Genomic DNA, 15,252 nt, shown 5'->3' on the forward strand with positions numbered 1-15,252 from the left:
AGGATTATCGAACGGACTCTAAAGGTCAAAGCGCACTTCCGCCAGCGTGTCATAGAATGCTAAAGACAGAGCGGAGTAGAAGCGGATCAAAATTCCTTACAGGAGTCTAACTGGAGATCGTTTCTTCATTTTGAGAGAAGTAAGACTTTGTTTTGCCATTATAATTTGAGGATCAGAATATAAAAAGCATTTACCGGTATCTGCTAACATATATCTAAAGACTGATATGAACTTTTTTGAAGACTACAATAACAGTTGCCTTACTGTGAAAACAGTTTACATCATTCCAAATACAATCCAAAAAACATTGCTATAGGATTCTATAAGCCTTTAAGTGTTTATAGTTATACAGCAACTTTTTTATGGTCTGTTTGTTAGGTATATGTACAAGAGCTTTTGAGTACAAATTTCTCTTTCTTTAAAAAATATATACTTATTGGGTTTTAAGAGATAGTTCAGAAATAAAATTGTGAGGATATATTATACATACAGCTATATTTAGTTAACTTTTGACTGGCCAGTCAGGTTTTATAGAGTATTATTTCATTTTTATTTTGATCTAATACATAGTCTACATCTAGCATAATATGTAGGTTGATATTTGATTTTATTAATAATAAAGGTATTATTATATCAATATTTATATCTTTTATTTTTTTCGCTTTGTAGTTTTAGTGTTTCCACTTTTAGACTTACGTGCTCACTCTTTTTTAGGGTGAGTTCTTATAGGCGCAACCACTCTTACACCATTCCCCTCCAAAGGAGAAAAAGTACGATCTCAAACTGAGAGAGATACCAAACGTGCTGAAATACCACAGTACCTTGTTTAGATCCGATAAGAGTGTTTGGCTTGGCCATGACAAACCTTGATATATCAGATGGTGTTATATCCTTAAGTCCATGTATCCTGTTATAACTGAGCTTCAGTTTGATGTAGACTTCTATTTGGATTGCTGTTCAAAGCGGGCTTCCTCCGGTGCTGCTCCTGTCAAGTCAGGTAATCCCTTGTTTGACTCGATGGATAGAAGATATGAAAAAGAAAGAAGCGCACACAAAGAACGATTCAAGTGAAGATTTAATAAATTAATACATACGCAACACACACTTACTAGATGCGAATAAAAACAAGCAATTCAGACAGATGTTGTTGTGATACACCTCCTGGTCTTGTTGGCACAAAGCGATGGTAAAGTACCCAACACCGGCTCCAGAATCTGCTTGGCGTCCGGACTGCCTACTACAGATAACAAGAGACCGGGTACACAGAGGTATCAAGTGTCTGTATAATATTATATGATGTATATTCCTTGACGCGTTTCCCCCGATCTGCGGTCAGGCTTTTTCAAGAGGTGAGAAGAGTTTTAAACTTTGCGCCTTTTTGGCTTTTAAAATGTCCAGATTCAAATACTCCCCTAGTAGCTCGGCAGGGGGCGTGAATCTCGCTTACTAGTTCATTGATAAAATTTGATATTGAACAGTCACTGATTATGAACACTTAAAAACATAACATATAGTAACAAATAAACTCATATTTGATTGTGAGAAAATCTAAAAAAGCAAAAAACATTACCGCTAAAGATGTATATACCTAATTAATAAAATGAATACATTGTATGGCATTTTTTTACACATACCAAAGTTATCAAAGGTTTAGACAAAAATCCTAAGGATATATATACAGCATTACTAGAAAAGATAATAAGAACCTTATACTCTGTACAATTTAAAAATACATATTAAAAAGCAAACACGCTCCATTGTAATTTATTTTCTATAATCTGACTAACCGCTTTTAAAAAGACGTAAACCTATATAACTTATTTAAATAAACACTCTCATCGTAGTGAAAGGGTTGGTCTAGAATGTCAAAAGTGATGCCAGGACAAAGTCAGAAACCACCGGTCTAACTGCAAAGATAACGTATGGGTGGGTTTGGAATAGAGTTAAACCTAAAACTACTAGCTTGGACACCACATTATGAACAAAAATATCCACAATAGCCAGGGATGAAGGGACACTACTAAAACCAAGAACAAACACTATTTTGGACATAGAAAAATTATGTCTGAACAATATAGACAGTTGTTTGCCTTTATATATCTTTCTAAATATTTTATTTAAAATATTTTAGGAAAATATTTTTTTTAAATTCTAAGTCGGTTGCACTATTATAATACCTATATTTTCAACTTACAACCAAACTTTATTATGGATTTTCTCCCTAAATATGTGCAAGCTTCTTTTGTAAAATACACTAAATAAGAGCAACATTACATATACGCAGCCACATCAATATCTATATTTAACCCAAGTGGATGTAGTGTTTTTAATTTATATATTCACTTAGTCTCTAGTCTTCTCAGCTCAAGCAATCTGTTTGGTTTAGTTGGTGGAACCCAATCAATTACCTGAACCTTTAATGATTTAGGGTTACCACCATGATAATCTAAAAAATGCTTAGAGACACTATGTTTGAAAAAATTTTCTTTTATGTTATATATATGTTCATTTGTTCTTCGTCTAATTTTTCTTTTTGTGCGGCCTACATAAAGTAGGCCACACCAACACTGCAACAAATAAACCACATATGTGGAATCACAATTACTCCTAGACGTTATATTAAATGTTTCCGTTAGCTCTGAGTTTGAGAAAGTAGGTGACTTCTTCACATATGTTACATTTAGCCATACCACAGTTAAGGGTACCTTTCCATGCTGTTCGCCAGTTATCTTTAGCTGAATTAGTGAAAACGTTCTGCTTTTTTTCATTTCCTAGTCTGCTTGGTGCTAGGATGTTCTTCAGACTTTTTTCCTTCTTGTATGTAAAGAAAGGTTTTTCATTTAAACAAGATCCTAATAAAGGATCTGTCATTAAAAGGGGCCAATGTTTTTTGATGATATTTAGAAAGATATATAAAGGCAAACAACTGTCTATATTGTTCAGACATATTTTTTCTAAGTCCAAAAACATAATTTATGCTTACCTGATAAATTCCTTTCTTCTGTAGTGTGATCAGTCCACGGGTCATCATTACTTCTGGGATATTAACTGCTCCCCTACAGGAAGTGCAAGAGGATTCACCCAGCAGAGCTGCTATATAGCTCCTCCCCTCTACGTCACCTCCAGTCATTCGACCAAGGACTAACGAGAAAGGAGAAGCCAAGGGTGTAGTGGTGACTGGAGTATAATTTAAAAAATATTTACCTGCCTTAAAAAACAGGGCGGGCCGTGGACTGATCACACTACAGAAGAAAGGAATTTATCAGGTAAGCATAAATTATGTTTTCTTCTGTTAAGTGTGATCAGTCCACGGGTCATCATTACTTCTGGGATACCAATACCAAAGCAAAAGTACACGGATGACGGGAGGGATAGGCAGGCTCTTTATACAGAAGGAACCACTGCCTGAAGAACCTTTCTCCCAAAAATAGCCTCCGAAGAAGCAAAAGTGTCAAATTTGTAAAATTTGGAAAAAGTATGAAGCGAAGACCAAGTTGCAGCCTTGCAAATCTGTTCAACAGAGGCCTCATTCTTAAAGGCCCAAGTGGAAGCCACAGCTCTAGTGGAATGAGCTGTAATTCTTTCAGGAGGCTGCTGTCCAGCAGTCTCATAAGCTAAACGAATTATGCTACGAAGCCAAAAAGAGAGAGAGGTAGCAGAAGCTTTTTGACCTCTCCTCTGACCAGAGTAAACGACAAACAGGGAAGACGTTTGTCGAAAATCTTTAGTAGGGCACGAACTACATCCAGATTGTGCAAAAGACGTTCCTTCCTCGAAGAAGGATTTGGGCACAAGGATGGAACAACAATCTCCTGATTGATATTCCTGTTAGTGACTACCTTAGGTAAGAACCCAGGTTTAGTACGCAGAACTACCTTATCCGAGTGAAAAATCAAATAAGGAGAATCACAATGTAAGGCTGATAACTCAGAGACTCTTCGAGCCGAGGAAATAGCCATTAAAAATAGAACTTTCCAAGATAACAACTTTATATCAATGGAATGAAGGGGTTCAAACGGAACGCCCTGTAAAACGTTAAGAACAAGGTTTAAACTCCATGGTGGAGCCACAGCTTTAAACACAGGTTTAATCCTGGCCAAAGCCTGACAAAAGGCCTGAACGTCTGGAACTTCTGACAGACGCTTGTGTAACAGAATGGACAGAGCTGAGATCTGTCCCTTTAAGGAACTAGCGGATAACCCCTTTTCTAAACCTTCTTGTAGAAAAGACAGTATCCTAGGAATCCTAACCTTACTCCAAGAGTAACCTTTGGATTCGCACCAATATAGGTATTTACGCCATATTTTATGGTAAATCTTTCTGGTAACAGGCTTCCTAGCCTGTATTAAGGTATCAATAACTGACTCAGAAAAACCACGCTTTGATAAGATCAAGCGTTCAATTTCCAAGCAGTCAGCTTCAGAGAAGTTAGATTTTGATGTTTGAAAGGACCCTGAATCAGAAGGTCCTGTTTCAGAGGTAACGACCAAGGTGGACAGAATGACATGTCCACCAGATCTGCATACCAAGTCCTGCGTGGCCATGCAGGCGCTATTAGAATCACTGATGCTTTCTCCTGTTTGATTCTGGCAATCAATCGAGGAAGCATCGGGAAAGGTGGAAACACATAAGCCATCCTGAAGGTCCATGGTGCTGTCAAGGCATCTATCAGGACCGCTCCCGGATCCCTGGATCTGGACCCATAGCGCGGAAGCTTGGCGTTCTGTCGAGACGCCATGAGATCTATCTCTGGTTTGCCCCAACGTCGAAGTATTTGGGCAAAGACCTCTGGATGAAGTTCCCACTCCCCCGGATGAAAAGTCTGACGACTTAAGAAATCCGCCTCCCAGTTCTCCACTCCCGGGATGTGGATTGCAGACAGGTGGCAAGAGTGAGACTCTGCCCAGCGAATTATCTTCGATACGTCCATCATTGCTAGGGAGCTTCTTGTCCCTCCCTGATGGTTGATATAAGCTACAGTCGTGATGTTGTCCGACTGGAACCTGATGAACCCCCGAGTTGTTAACTGGGGCCAAGCCAGAAGAGCATTGAGGACTGCTCTCAATTCCAGAATGTTTATTGGAAGGAGACTCTCCTCCTGATTCCATAGTCCCTGAGCCTTCAGAGAATTCCAGACAGCGCCCCAACCTAGTAGGCTGGCGTCTGTTGTTACAATTGACCAGTCTGACCTGCTGAATGGCATTCCCCTGGACAGATGTGGCCGATAAAGCCACCATAGAAGAGAATTTCTGGTCTCTTGATTCAGATTTAGAGTGGGGGACAAATCTGAGTAATCCCCATTCCACTGACTTAGCATGCACTTTGAAGTTTTGTTAACCTGTCCTCTGTCAGGTAAATCTTCATTTCTACAGAATCTATCAGAGTCCCCAGGAAGGGAACTCTTGTGAGTGGAAAGAGAGAACTTTTCTCTTCGTTCACTTTCCATCCATGCGACCTTAGAAATGCCAGTACTATCTCTGTATGAGATTTGGCAGTTTGAAAGCTTGAAGCTTGTATCAGTATGTCGTCTAAGTACGGAGCTACTGAAATTCCTCGCGGTCTTAGTACCGCCAGAAGAGTGCCCAGAACCTTTGTGAAGATTCTTGGAGCCGTAGCCAGTCCGAATGGAAGAGCTACAAACTGGTAATGCCTGTCTAAAAAGGCAAACCTTAGATACCGGTAATGACCTCTGTGAATCGGTATGTGAAGGTAAGCATCCTTTAAATCCACTGTGGTCATGTACTGACCCTCTTGGATCATGGGCAAAATTGTTCGAATAGTTTCCATCTTGAACGATGGAACTCTTAGGAATTTGTTTAGGATCTTTAAATCCAAGATTGGCCTGAAGGTTCCCTCTTTCTTGGGAACTACAAACAGATTTGAGTAAAACCCTTGTCCTTGTTCCAACCGCGGAACTGGATAGATCACTCCCATTAATAAAAGATCTTGTACGCAGCGTAGAAACGCTTCCTTCTTTGTTAGGTTTGTTGACAACCTTGACAGATGAAATCTCCCTCTTGGGGGAGAGGATTTGAAGTCCAGAAGGTATCCCTGAGATATGATCTCTAACGCCCAGGGATCCTGAACATCTCTTGCCCAAGCCTGGGCGAAGAGGGAAAGTCTGCCCCCCACTAGATCCGGTCCCGGATCGGGGGCCCTCAATTCATGCTGTCTTAGGGGCAGCAGCAGGTTTTCTGGCCTGTTTGCCCCTGTTCCAGGACTGGTTAGGTTTCCAGCCTTGTCTGTAGCGAGCAACAGCTCCTTCCTGTTTTGGTGCAGAGGAAGTTGATGCTGCTCCTGCTTTGAAATTACGAAAGGAACGAAAATTGGACTGTCTAGCCTTGGCTTTGGCCTTGTCCTGAGGCAGGGCATGACCTTTACCTCCTGTAATGTCAGCAATAATCTCTTTCAAGCCGGGCCCGAATAAGGTCTGCCCTTTGAAAGGAATATTAAGCAATTTAGATTTAGACGTAACATCAGCTGACCAGGATTTCAGCCACAGAGCTCTGCGTGCCTGAATGGCGAATCCTGAATTTTTAGCCGCAAGTTTAGTTAAATGTACTACGGCATCTGAAATAAATGAATTAGCTAACTTAAGGAATTTAAGTTTGTGTGTGATGTCATCTAGTGTGGATGATTGAAGTGTCTCTTCCAGAGACTCAAACCAAAATGCTGCTGCAGCCGTGACAGGCGCAATACATGCAAGAGGTTGCAATATAAACCCTTGTTGAACAAACATTTTCTTAAGGTAACCCTCTAATTTTTTATCCATTGGATCTGAAAAAGCACAGCTATCCTCCACTGGGATAGTGGTACGCTTAGCTAAAGTAGAAACTGCTCCCTCCACCTTAGGGACCATTTGCCATAAGTCCCGTGTGGCGGCGTCTATTGGAAACATCTTTCTGAATATAGGAGGGGGTGAGAAAGGCACACCGGGTCTATCCCACTCCTTAGTAACAATGTCAGTAAGTCTCTTAGGTATAGGAAAAACGTCAGTACTCGTCGGTACCGCAAAATATTTATCCAACCTACACATTTTCTCTGGGATTGCAACTGTGTTACAATCATTCAGAGCCGCTAATACCTCCCCTAGTAACACACGGAGGTTCTCAAGCTTAAATTTAAAATTTGAAATGTCTGAGTCCAGTTTATTTGGATCAGAACCGTCACCCACAGAATGAAGCTCTCCGTCTTCACGTTCTGCAAACTGTGACGCAGTATCAGACATGGCCCTTGCATTATCAGCGCACTCTGTTCTCACCCCAGAGTGATCACGTTTACCTCTTAGTTCTGGTAGTTTAGCCAAAACTTCAGTCATAACAGTAGCCATATCTTGTAATGTGATTTGTAATGGCCGCCCAGATGTACTCGGCGCTACAATATCACGCACCTCCTGAGCGGGAGATGCAGGTACTGACACGTGAGGCGAGTTAGTCGGCATAACTCTCCCCTCGTTGTTTGGTGAAATATGTTCAATTTGTACAGATTGACTGTTTTTTAAAGTAGCATCAATACATTTAGTACATAAATTTCTATTGGGCTCCACTTTGGCATTAACACATATAGCACAGAGATATTCCTCTGAATCAGACATGTTTAACACACTAGCAAATAAACAGCAACTTGGAAATACTTTTCAAAGTAATTTACAAATAATATGAAAACGAACTGTGCCTTTAAGAAGCACAGAAAAAAATTATAACAGTTAAAATAATTAAGTTATAGCATCAATCTTTGTCAGAATATACAGTTTTAGCAAAGGATTGTTCCCCTCAGCAATGATAACTAACCCAGGCAGCAGAAAAAAATACACAAATAAACGTTTTTTTTTTTTATCACAGTCAATACAATCAGCACAGCTCTGCTGTAATGATTACTTCCCTCAAAAAAGGCTTTGGAGATCCCTGAACTCTGTAGAGATGAACCGGATCATGCAGGAAGAAAATGAACCTCTGACTGAGTTTTTTTGATGCATAGTAAAAGCGCCAAAAATGGCCCCTCCCCCACACACATAACAGTGAGAGGGATCAGTGAACTGCTCTAATTTAAATCAAAACTATTGCCAAGTGGAAAAATAGTGCCCAAAACATTTTTTCACCCAGTACCTCAGTGAAAAAAACGTTTTTACATGCCAGCAAAAAAACGTTTTACCTCAATAATTAATTGTCATTTAAAACCTATTGCAAGTCCCTGCAAATTAGGTTAAGTCTATGTATACAGTCTAAAAACCAGAGAAGTACCATTCCCCAGAAAACTGAAGTGTAAAATATACATACATGACAGCCTGATATCAGCTACATCTACTGCATTCAAGGCTGAGTTTACATTATAACGGCATGGCAGGATTTTCTCATCAATTCCATGTCAGAAAAAAATAAACTGCTACATACCTCTTTGCAGATTAATCTGCCTGCTGTCCCCTGATCTGAAGTTTACCTCTCCTCAGATGGCCGAGAAACAGCAATATGATCTTAACTACTCCGGCTAAAATCATAGAAAAAACTCAGGTAGATTCTTCTTCAAATTCTACCAGAGAAGGAATAACACACTCTGGTGCTATTATAAAATAACAAACTTTTGATTGAAGATATAAAAACTAAATATATCACCATAGTCCTCTCACACATCCTATCTAGTCGTTGGGTGCAAGAGAATGACTGGAGGTGACGTAGAGGGGAGGAGCTATATAGCAGCTCTGCTGGGTGAATCCTCTTGCACTTCCTGTAGGGGAGCAGTTAATATCCCAGAAGTAATGATGACCCGTGGACTGATCACACTTAACAGAAGAAATAGTGTTTTTGTTCTTGGTTTTAGTAGTGTCCCTTCATCCCTGGCTATTGTGGATATTTTTGTTCATAATGCGGTGTCCAAGCTAGTAGTTTTAGGTTTAACTCTATTCCAAACCCACCCATACGTTATCTTTGCAGTTAGACCGGTGGTTTCTGACTTTGTCCTGGCATCACTTTTGACATTCTAGACCAACCCTTTCACTACGATAAGAGATTGTTTATTTAAATAAGTTATATAGGTTTACGTCTTTTTAAAAGCGGTTAGTCAGATTATAGAAAATAAATTACAATGGAGCGTGTTTGCTTTTTAATATGTATTTTTAAATTGTACAGAGTATAAGGTTCTTATTATCTTTTCTAGTAATGCTGTATATATATCCTTAGGATTTTTGTCTAAACCTTTGATAACTTTGGTATGTGTAAAAAAATGCCATACAATGTATTCATTTTATTAATTAGGTATATACATCTTTAGCGGTAATGTTTTTTGCTTTTTTAGATTTTCTCACAATCAAATATGAGTTTATTTGTTACTATATGTTATGTTTTTAAGTGTTCATAATCAGTGACTGTTCAATATCAAATTTTATCAATGAACTAGTAAGCGAGATTCACGCCCCCTGACGAGCTACTAGGGGAGTATTTGAATCTGGACATTTTAAAAGGCGCAAAGTTTAAAACTATTCTCACCTCTTGAAAAAGCCTGACCGCAGATCGGGGGAAACGCGTCAAGGAATATACATCATATAATATTATACAGACACTTGATACCTCTGTGTACCCGGTCTCTTGTTATCTGTAGTAGGCAGTCCGGACGCCAAGCAGATTCTGGAGCCGGTGTTGGGTACTTCACCATCGCTTTGTGCCAACAAGACCAGGAGGTGTATCACAACAACATCTGTCTGAATTGCTTGTTTTTATTCGCATCTAGTAAGTGTGTGTTGCGTATGTATTAATTTATTAAATCTTCACTTGAATCGTTCTTTGTGTGCGCTTCTTTCTTTTTCATATCCTCCTCTTTTTTTTTTTTGAAATAAATGTTTTTTATTGAATGTTTTCCAGTTTGTTTTATACAGAAGGAAAAAAAAACCCAAGAATTCTGATATCACAAGTACAATACAACTCTCGCAGAACAGCAACCCTGTAATTATATCTGATTAGCCCATATGCAAAAATAGGAGAAGAAAGAGAGAAAGCAGTGAATAACAATACATTACATTACATTATTATAGCAGGCCACATCTGTATTTGACACTTCAGCCTATACCTCTGGTTTGACAATACCCAGAATGTCTACTCAATATTAGCGGGGTCTAGCTCCCAGAGGAATATAACTTCTAGGATGAAGTTTTTTTCCCTATATAGCTGTAATGCATTTTTTCCAGCTTTAATACGATTGTGACCTCCGAAATCCATTGTGTTAGATTTGGGATCTCTTCTTTTTTCCACATTCTAGGGATCAATCGCTTTGCACAATTTAACATGCAGGATAATAATTTCCCTCTGTATACACAGCCTAAGTTAGGGGTTTGATTCAACAGAACCATTGCAGGATTTAATGTTATGTTAAATTTTATTTTATCTCTTATATATGAAGTTACCTGGTCCCAGAATGGTTTCAATTTGGGACACGACCACCAAATGTGTGTCATGGTCCCTATTTCCCCGCAGTGTCTCCAGCATAAAGGAGACGCTGAAGGGAAGATCTTGCACAGCCTATGTGGGGTAAGATACCACCTAGACAATATCTTATAGTTTAGTTCTGCTATATGAAGTGAAATGGAAGATTTTTTAGTGGAGGTGAAAGAGTGAGACCACTGTTCATCAGTAATTTCTATTTGTAGCTCGTGTTCCCATTGTTTCGTATATGACTGTTTTGTGTTGGGCGTTTTTTTGTTCAGTATTGCGTAAGTCAGTGAGACATGTGAGCTCGTTATGCTATCTGATGTGCACAATTTCTCAAAGGGTGTAAGGGGTCTTAAAAGCTAATTTTTTCGTAGATCCGACATAACTGAGTGTCTAGTTTGCAAGTATACATACCACTTGTCAAAAGGAGGTCCTATTTCCTCCTTTAGGTCGTGTTGGCTCTTGAACAAGCCGTTTTGTATTAACGCATGTATAGGAACATTTATGCCAGTAGAGGGGGAGTCTACCAAGCCCTCTAAACTGTCTGGGAAGAAGTAAGGGTTTTGAAATATAGGGGATAGAGGGGAGATCTGTGTGGAAAGGTTGTTTTGTTCTTTAAGTGTTTTGTCCCAAGCTTCCAGAGTGGTTCTGATCAATATGTTAGTCCCTGCTTGGTTTGGCCTGTGCTTTTTCAGTAGCCATGGTAGATTAGACATATTAAGTGAGTCTGCTAGTTGTGCTTCCATATGGACCCATTGTTTTGATGGACTGTTATGACACCATGCTACTATACGAACAAGGAGAGTCGCTAAATAATAGTTTCTAAGGATCGGGACATTCAATCCCCCGTCCTCTTTGGCACGGTACAAATTCTTTCTCGCTACTCTCGGTTTTCCATGTGCCCAGATAAAGGACTCTATTAGTTTTTGATGCGTGTTAAAGAAGTGTTGGGGGATACCTATGGGTAATGTTTGAAATAAGTAGAGATATTTGGGTATTATTGACATTTTAATTGCATTTATGCGCCCCATCCATGATAAATGTCCCTGTTTGTGCCATGTGCCAAGTAGTTGGCCCATTCCCTCATATAAAGGTGCAAAATTGTTATTATAAATCTCCGACGGGTTATCCGGGATAATCGTCCCAAGGTAAGTGATCGACCTGACTAAATCGAATTGTGTGTGTTCGGTGATATAATGAGTAGTTGACTCATCCAAATTGATGGGCATCAACATGGACTTATCCAAATTGATTGAAAAATTTGAGACCTGTTTATATTCCCGAAAGATTTCTAGTAAAGGGGGTAAAGAGGTCTTAGGTTCTGTCAATGTAAATATAATGTCGTCAGCGAAGAGTAAACATTTCTGAGTATATGGACCGTATGTGAAACCTTTGATATCGGGGTGTTTTCTGACTATAGTCGCTAGAATTTCTACAGTAAGAATGAATAGTAGGGGAGAGAGGGGACATCCCTGTCTCGTACCGTTCCTAATTAAAAAGCTTTTGGATTGAGTACTATTGGCTATTACTTTGGCTGAGGGAGTTGTGTACAGGGCTTTAATTCTATTTATAAATTTACAGGGGAAGTCGAATTTCGTCAATGTCGCCCACATGAAGTCCCAGTCAACTCTGTCAAATGCCTTCTCGGCGTCTGTGGATAAGAATGTCATGGGTGTCTTATTGTCCGTCACGTCTTGTAGTGTATGGAGTATTCTAGTGGTATTATCTTTTGCTTCCCGTCCTTGTACAAAACCTACCTGGTCGTTATTAATGATCTGGGGGAGTATGCTATTTAGTCTTGTGGCTAACAATTTTGCGTATATTTTCATGTCGATATTGATTAAAGAAATTGGTCGGTAGTTTTGAACTTTATCATCTGCCTTTCCTATCCTCCTCTTTTTGTATGCTTTTTTACTCCTTTGTGTTATCACCCCACTACTTGGCTATTCGTTAAACTGAATTGTGGGTGTGGTGAGGGGTGTATTTATAGGCATTTGAGGTTTGGGAAACTTTGCCCCCTCCTGGTAGGAATGTATATCCCATATGTCACTAGCTCATGGACTCTTGCCAATATGAAAGAAATACATTTATCAGGTAAGTTCTTACATAAATTATGTTTTTAAAAATACAAAAATGTTTTCTCAAGCTAATCTTTGTTCTAAATACATAATTCAAGCAACAATTTATTGAGTGTTTAATGTCCCTTGAATTTAGAATGGGAGGTAGAGCAGGAGTATGGGGGCTAACTGCCTAACACATGGGGGCCACAGGTTAAGGGCCGCATATACATGGGGGCCACAGGTTAAGGGCTGCATATACATTTAGGACTTTTAAACCCACAAATTAGATTTTCTAAAAGCATCCAGTGGCACAGGTACAAGTATAGATTTAGGCATAGGTACAAGTAAAGATTTAGGTATAGATTTAGGCACAGATTACAAGTATAGATTTAGGCACAGGTATAGGTATAGATTTAGGCACAGATACAAGTAAAGATTTAGGCACAGGTATAGATTTAGCCACAGATACAAGTAAAGATTTAGGCACAGGTATAGATTTAGGTACAGGTACAGGTTTAGGCACAGATTTAGGTACAAGTATAGATTTAGGTACAGATTTAGGCACAGGTACAAGTATAGATTTAGGCACAGGTACAAGTATAGATTTAGGTACAGATTTAGGCACAGGTACAAGTATAGATTTAGGTACAGATTTAGGCACAGATTTGGTACAGACTTGATACAGGTATAGATTTAGGCATAGGTACAAGTACAGATTTAGGTACAGGTATAGATTTAGGCACAGGTACAAGTATAGATTTAGAATGGGAGGTATAGCAGGAGTATGGGGATCAGTGAAGGCTAACTGCCTAACTCATGGGGGCCACAGGTTAAGGGCCTCATATACATGGGGGCCAAAAGGTTAAGGGCTGCATATACATTTAGGACTTTTAAACCCACAAATTAGATTTTCTAAAAGCATTCAGTGGCACAGGTATAGATTTAGGTACAGATGTAGGCACAGATACAAGTAAAGATTTAGGTACAGATTTAGGCACAGGTATATATTTAGGTACAGGTACAGATTTAGGCACAGGTATAGGCACAAGTACAGATTTAGGTACAAGTATAGATTTAGGCACAGATTTGCTACAGGTACAGATTTAGGCACAGGTACAAGTATAGATTTAGGTACAGATTTGGTACAGGTATAGATTTAGGCACAGGTACAAGTATAGATTTAGGTACAGATTTAGCTCAGGTATAGATTTAGGTACAGGTATAGATTTAGGTACAGGTACATGTATAGATTTTAGGTACAGATTTAGGCACAGGTATAGATTTAGGTACAGATTTAGCTCAGGTACAGATTTAGGCACATGTACAGGTATAGATTTAGGCAAATATTTGGGTATAGATTTAGATGCATAATTGGGTATAGGTATACATTTAGGCACATATTTGGGTATAGATTTAGGCACATATATAGATGTAGGTACATATTTGATATAGACTTATGCAACAAAATCTAAACCAAAATATTTACCTATTTGGGTATAGGTATTGATTTAGGTATAGCTGTAGACAAGGTTGCAGATTTACTTTCTCCCCTACAGTGAGCACTTGATTTGTGACCACTTTGTTTTTCAACACACCAGACCTCAACAAAAACATACATTTACGTTCCACCTTTTCCTGGGACCACAAAAGCTGGTGGTACACATTATTATTACTGCTTATTCTCAGGGACCACACAACGCTAGTGTAGGGGGCTGCATATTGCCTATAGGCTGCCAGTTGGGTATCCCTGGTTTGTATAATCACAATTCTTTATTTTTTCTTTCCCATTTTTACAGGATGAAGTCAACTACTACTAATAATAGTAGTACTGATGTGGCCCCAAGTCCAGAGGATTCTGATGCATTGGAGAGAATTAAACAGGTAATCTGCTTTTACTGGAACCATCCAAGTAACCATCATCCCCCAACTTGTCATCTTGAATTAAAATAAAACATTGGTGTGTAAACCACCTTCTCTGCATTGAAAATTGAGTTAACTGACCATAAATTATGAACATTGATCTGATAAACTAAATCTGAGAAATCTACAACCCTTACATAATACGCATGCCCCCAATGTTACATACAAATGTACAGCTCTGTGTTCATAGTCCATTTAAAGGACCAGTCAACACATTAGATTTGCATAATCAACAAATGCAAGGTAACAAGACCATACAATAGCACTTGGTCCGAACTTTAAATGAGTAGTAGATTTTTTTTATAATAAATTTCAAAGTTATGTATATTTCCACTCCCCTTGTACCATGTGATAGCAATCAGCCAATGCATATACGTATAGTCTGTGAATTCTTGCACATGCTCAGTAGGATCTGGTGACTCAAATTGTAAATATAAAAGACTGTGCACATTTTTTTTTAATGGAAGTAAATTGGAAAGTTGTTTAAAATTACATGCTGTATCTGAATCATGAAAATTTAATTTAACCTGAGTGCCCCTTTAACTGATATTTTATTAGGTGTACTTTCCCATTTGTGCTTGAAGGGACAGTCTACTCCAGAATTTGTATTGTTTAAAAAGATAGATAATCCCTTTATTACCCATTCTCGAGTTTTGTAAACCCAGCATTGTTATATTAATATACTTTTTACCTCTGTGATTACCCTGTATCTAAGCCTCTGCAGACTGCTCCTTATCTCATTTATATTAATATACCTTTTTACCTCTGATTACCTTGTATCTAACCCTCTGCAGACTGCCCCTTATCTCAGTTATATTAATATACTTTTTACCTCTGTGATTACCCTGTATCTAACC

The 15,252-nt window shown here is 38.8% G+C and overlaps 1 protein-coding gene across 2 annotated transcripts in view; it reads left to right on the top strand.

Annotated features, from left to right (window-relative positions):
• Positions 1-15,252, top strand: part of VASP (vasodilator stimulated phosphoprotein) — a 210,069-nt gene that overhangs the window by 183,275 nt on the left and 11,542 nt on the right. For both annotated transcript variants that reach the window (XM_053688823.1, XM_053688822.1), the window contains exon 10: positions 14,272-14,356. In XM_053688823.1, the coding sequence (XP_053544798.1) occupies positions 14,272-14,356 (85 nt within the window). The remainder of the gene's footprint in view (positions 1-14,271; positions 14,357-15,252) is intronic.

Source organism: Bombina bombina, chromosome 7, assembly GCF_027579735.1.
Source record: "Bombina bombina isolate aBomBom1 chromosome 7, aBomBom1.pri, whole genome shotgun sequence".
Lineage (NCBI taxonomy): Eukaryota > Metazoa > Chordata > Amphibia > Anura > Bombinatoridae > Bombina > Bombina bombina.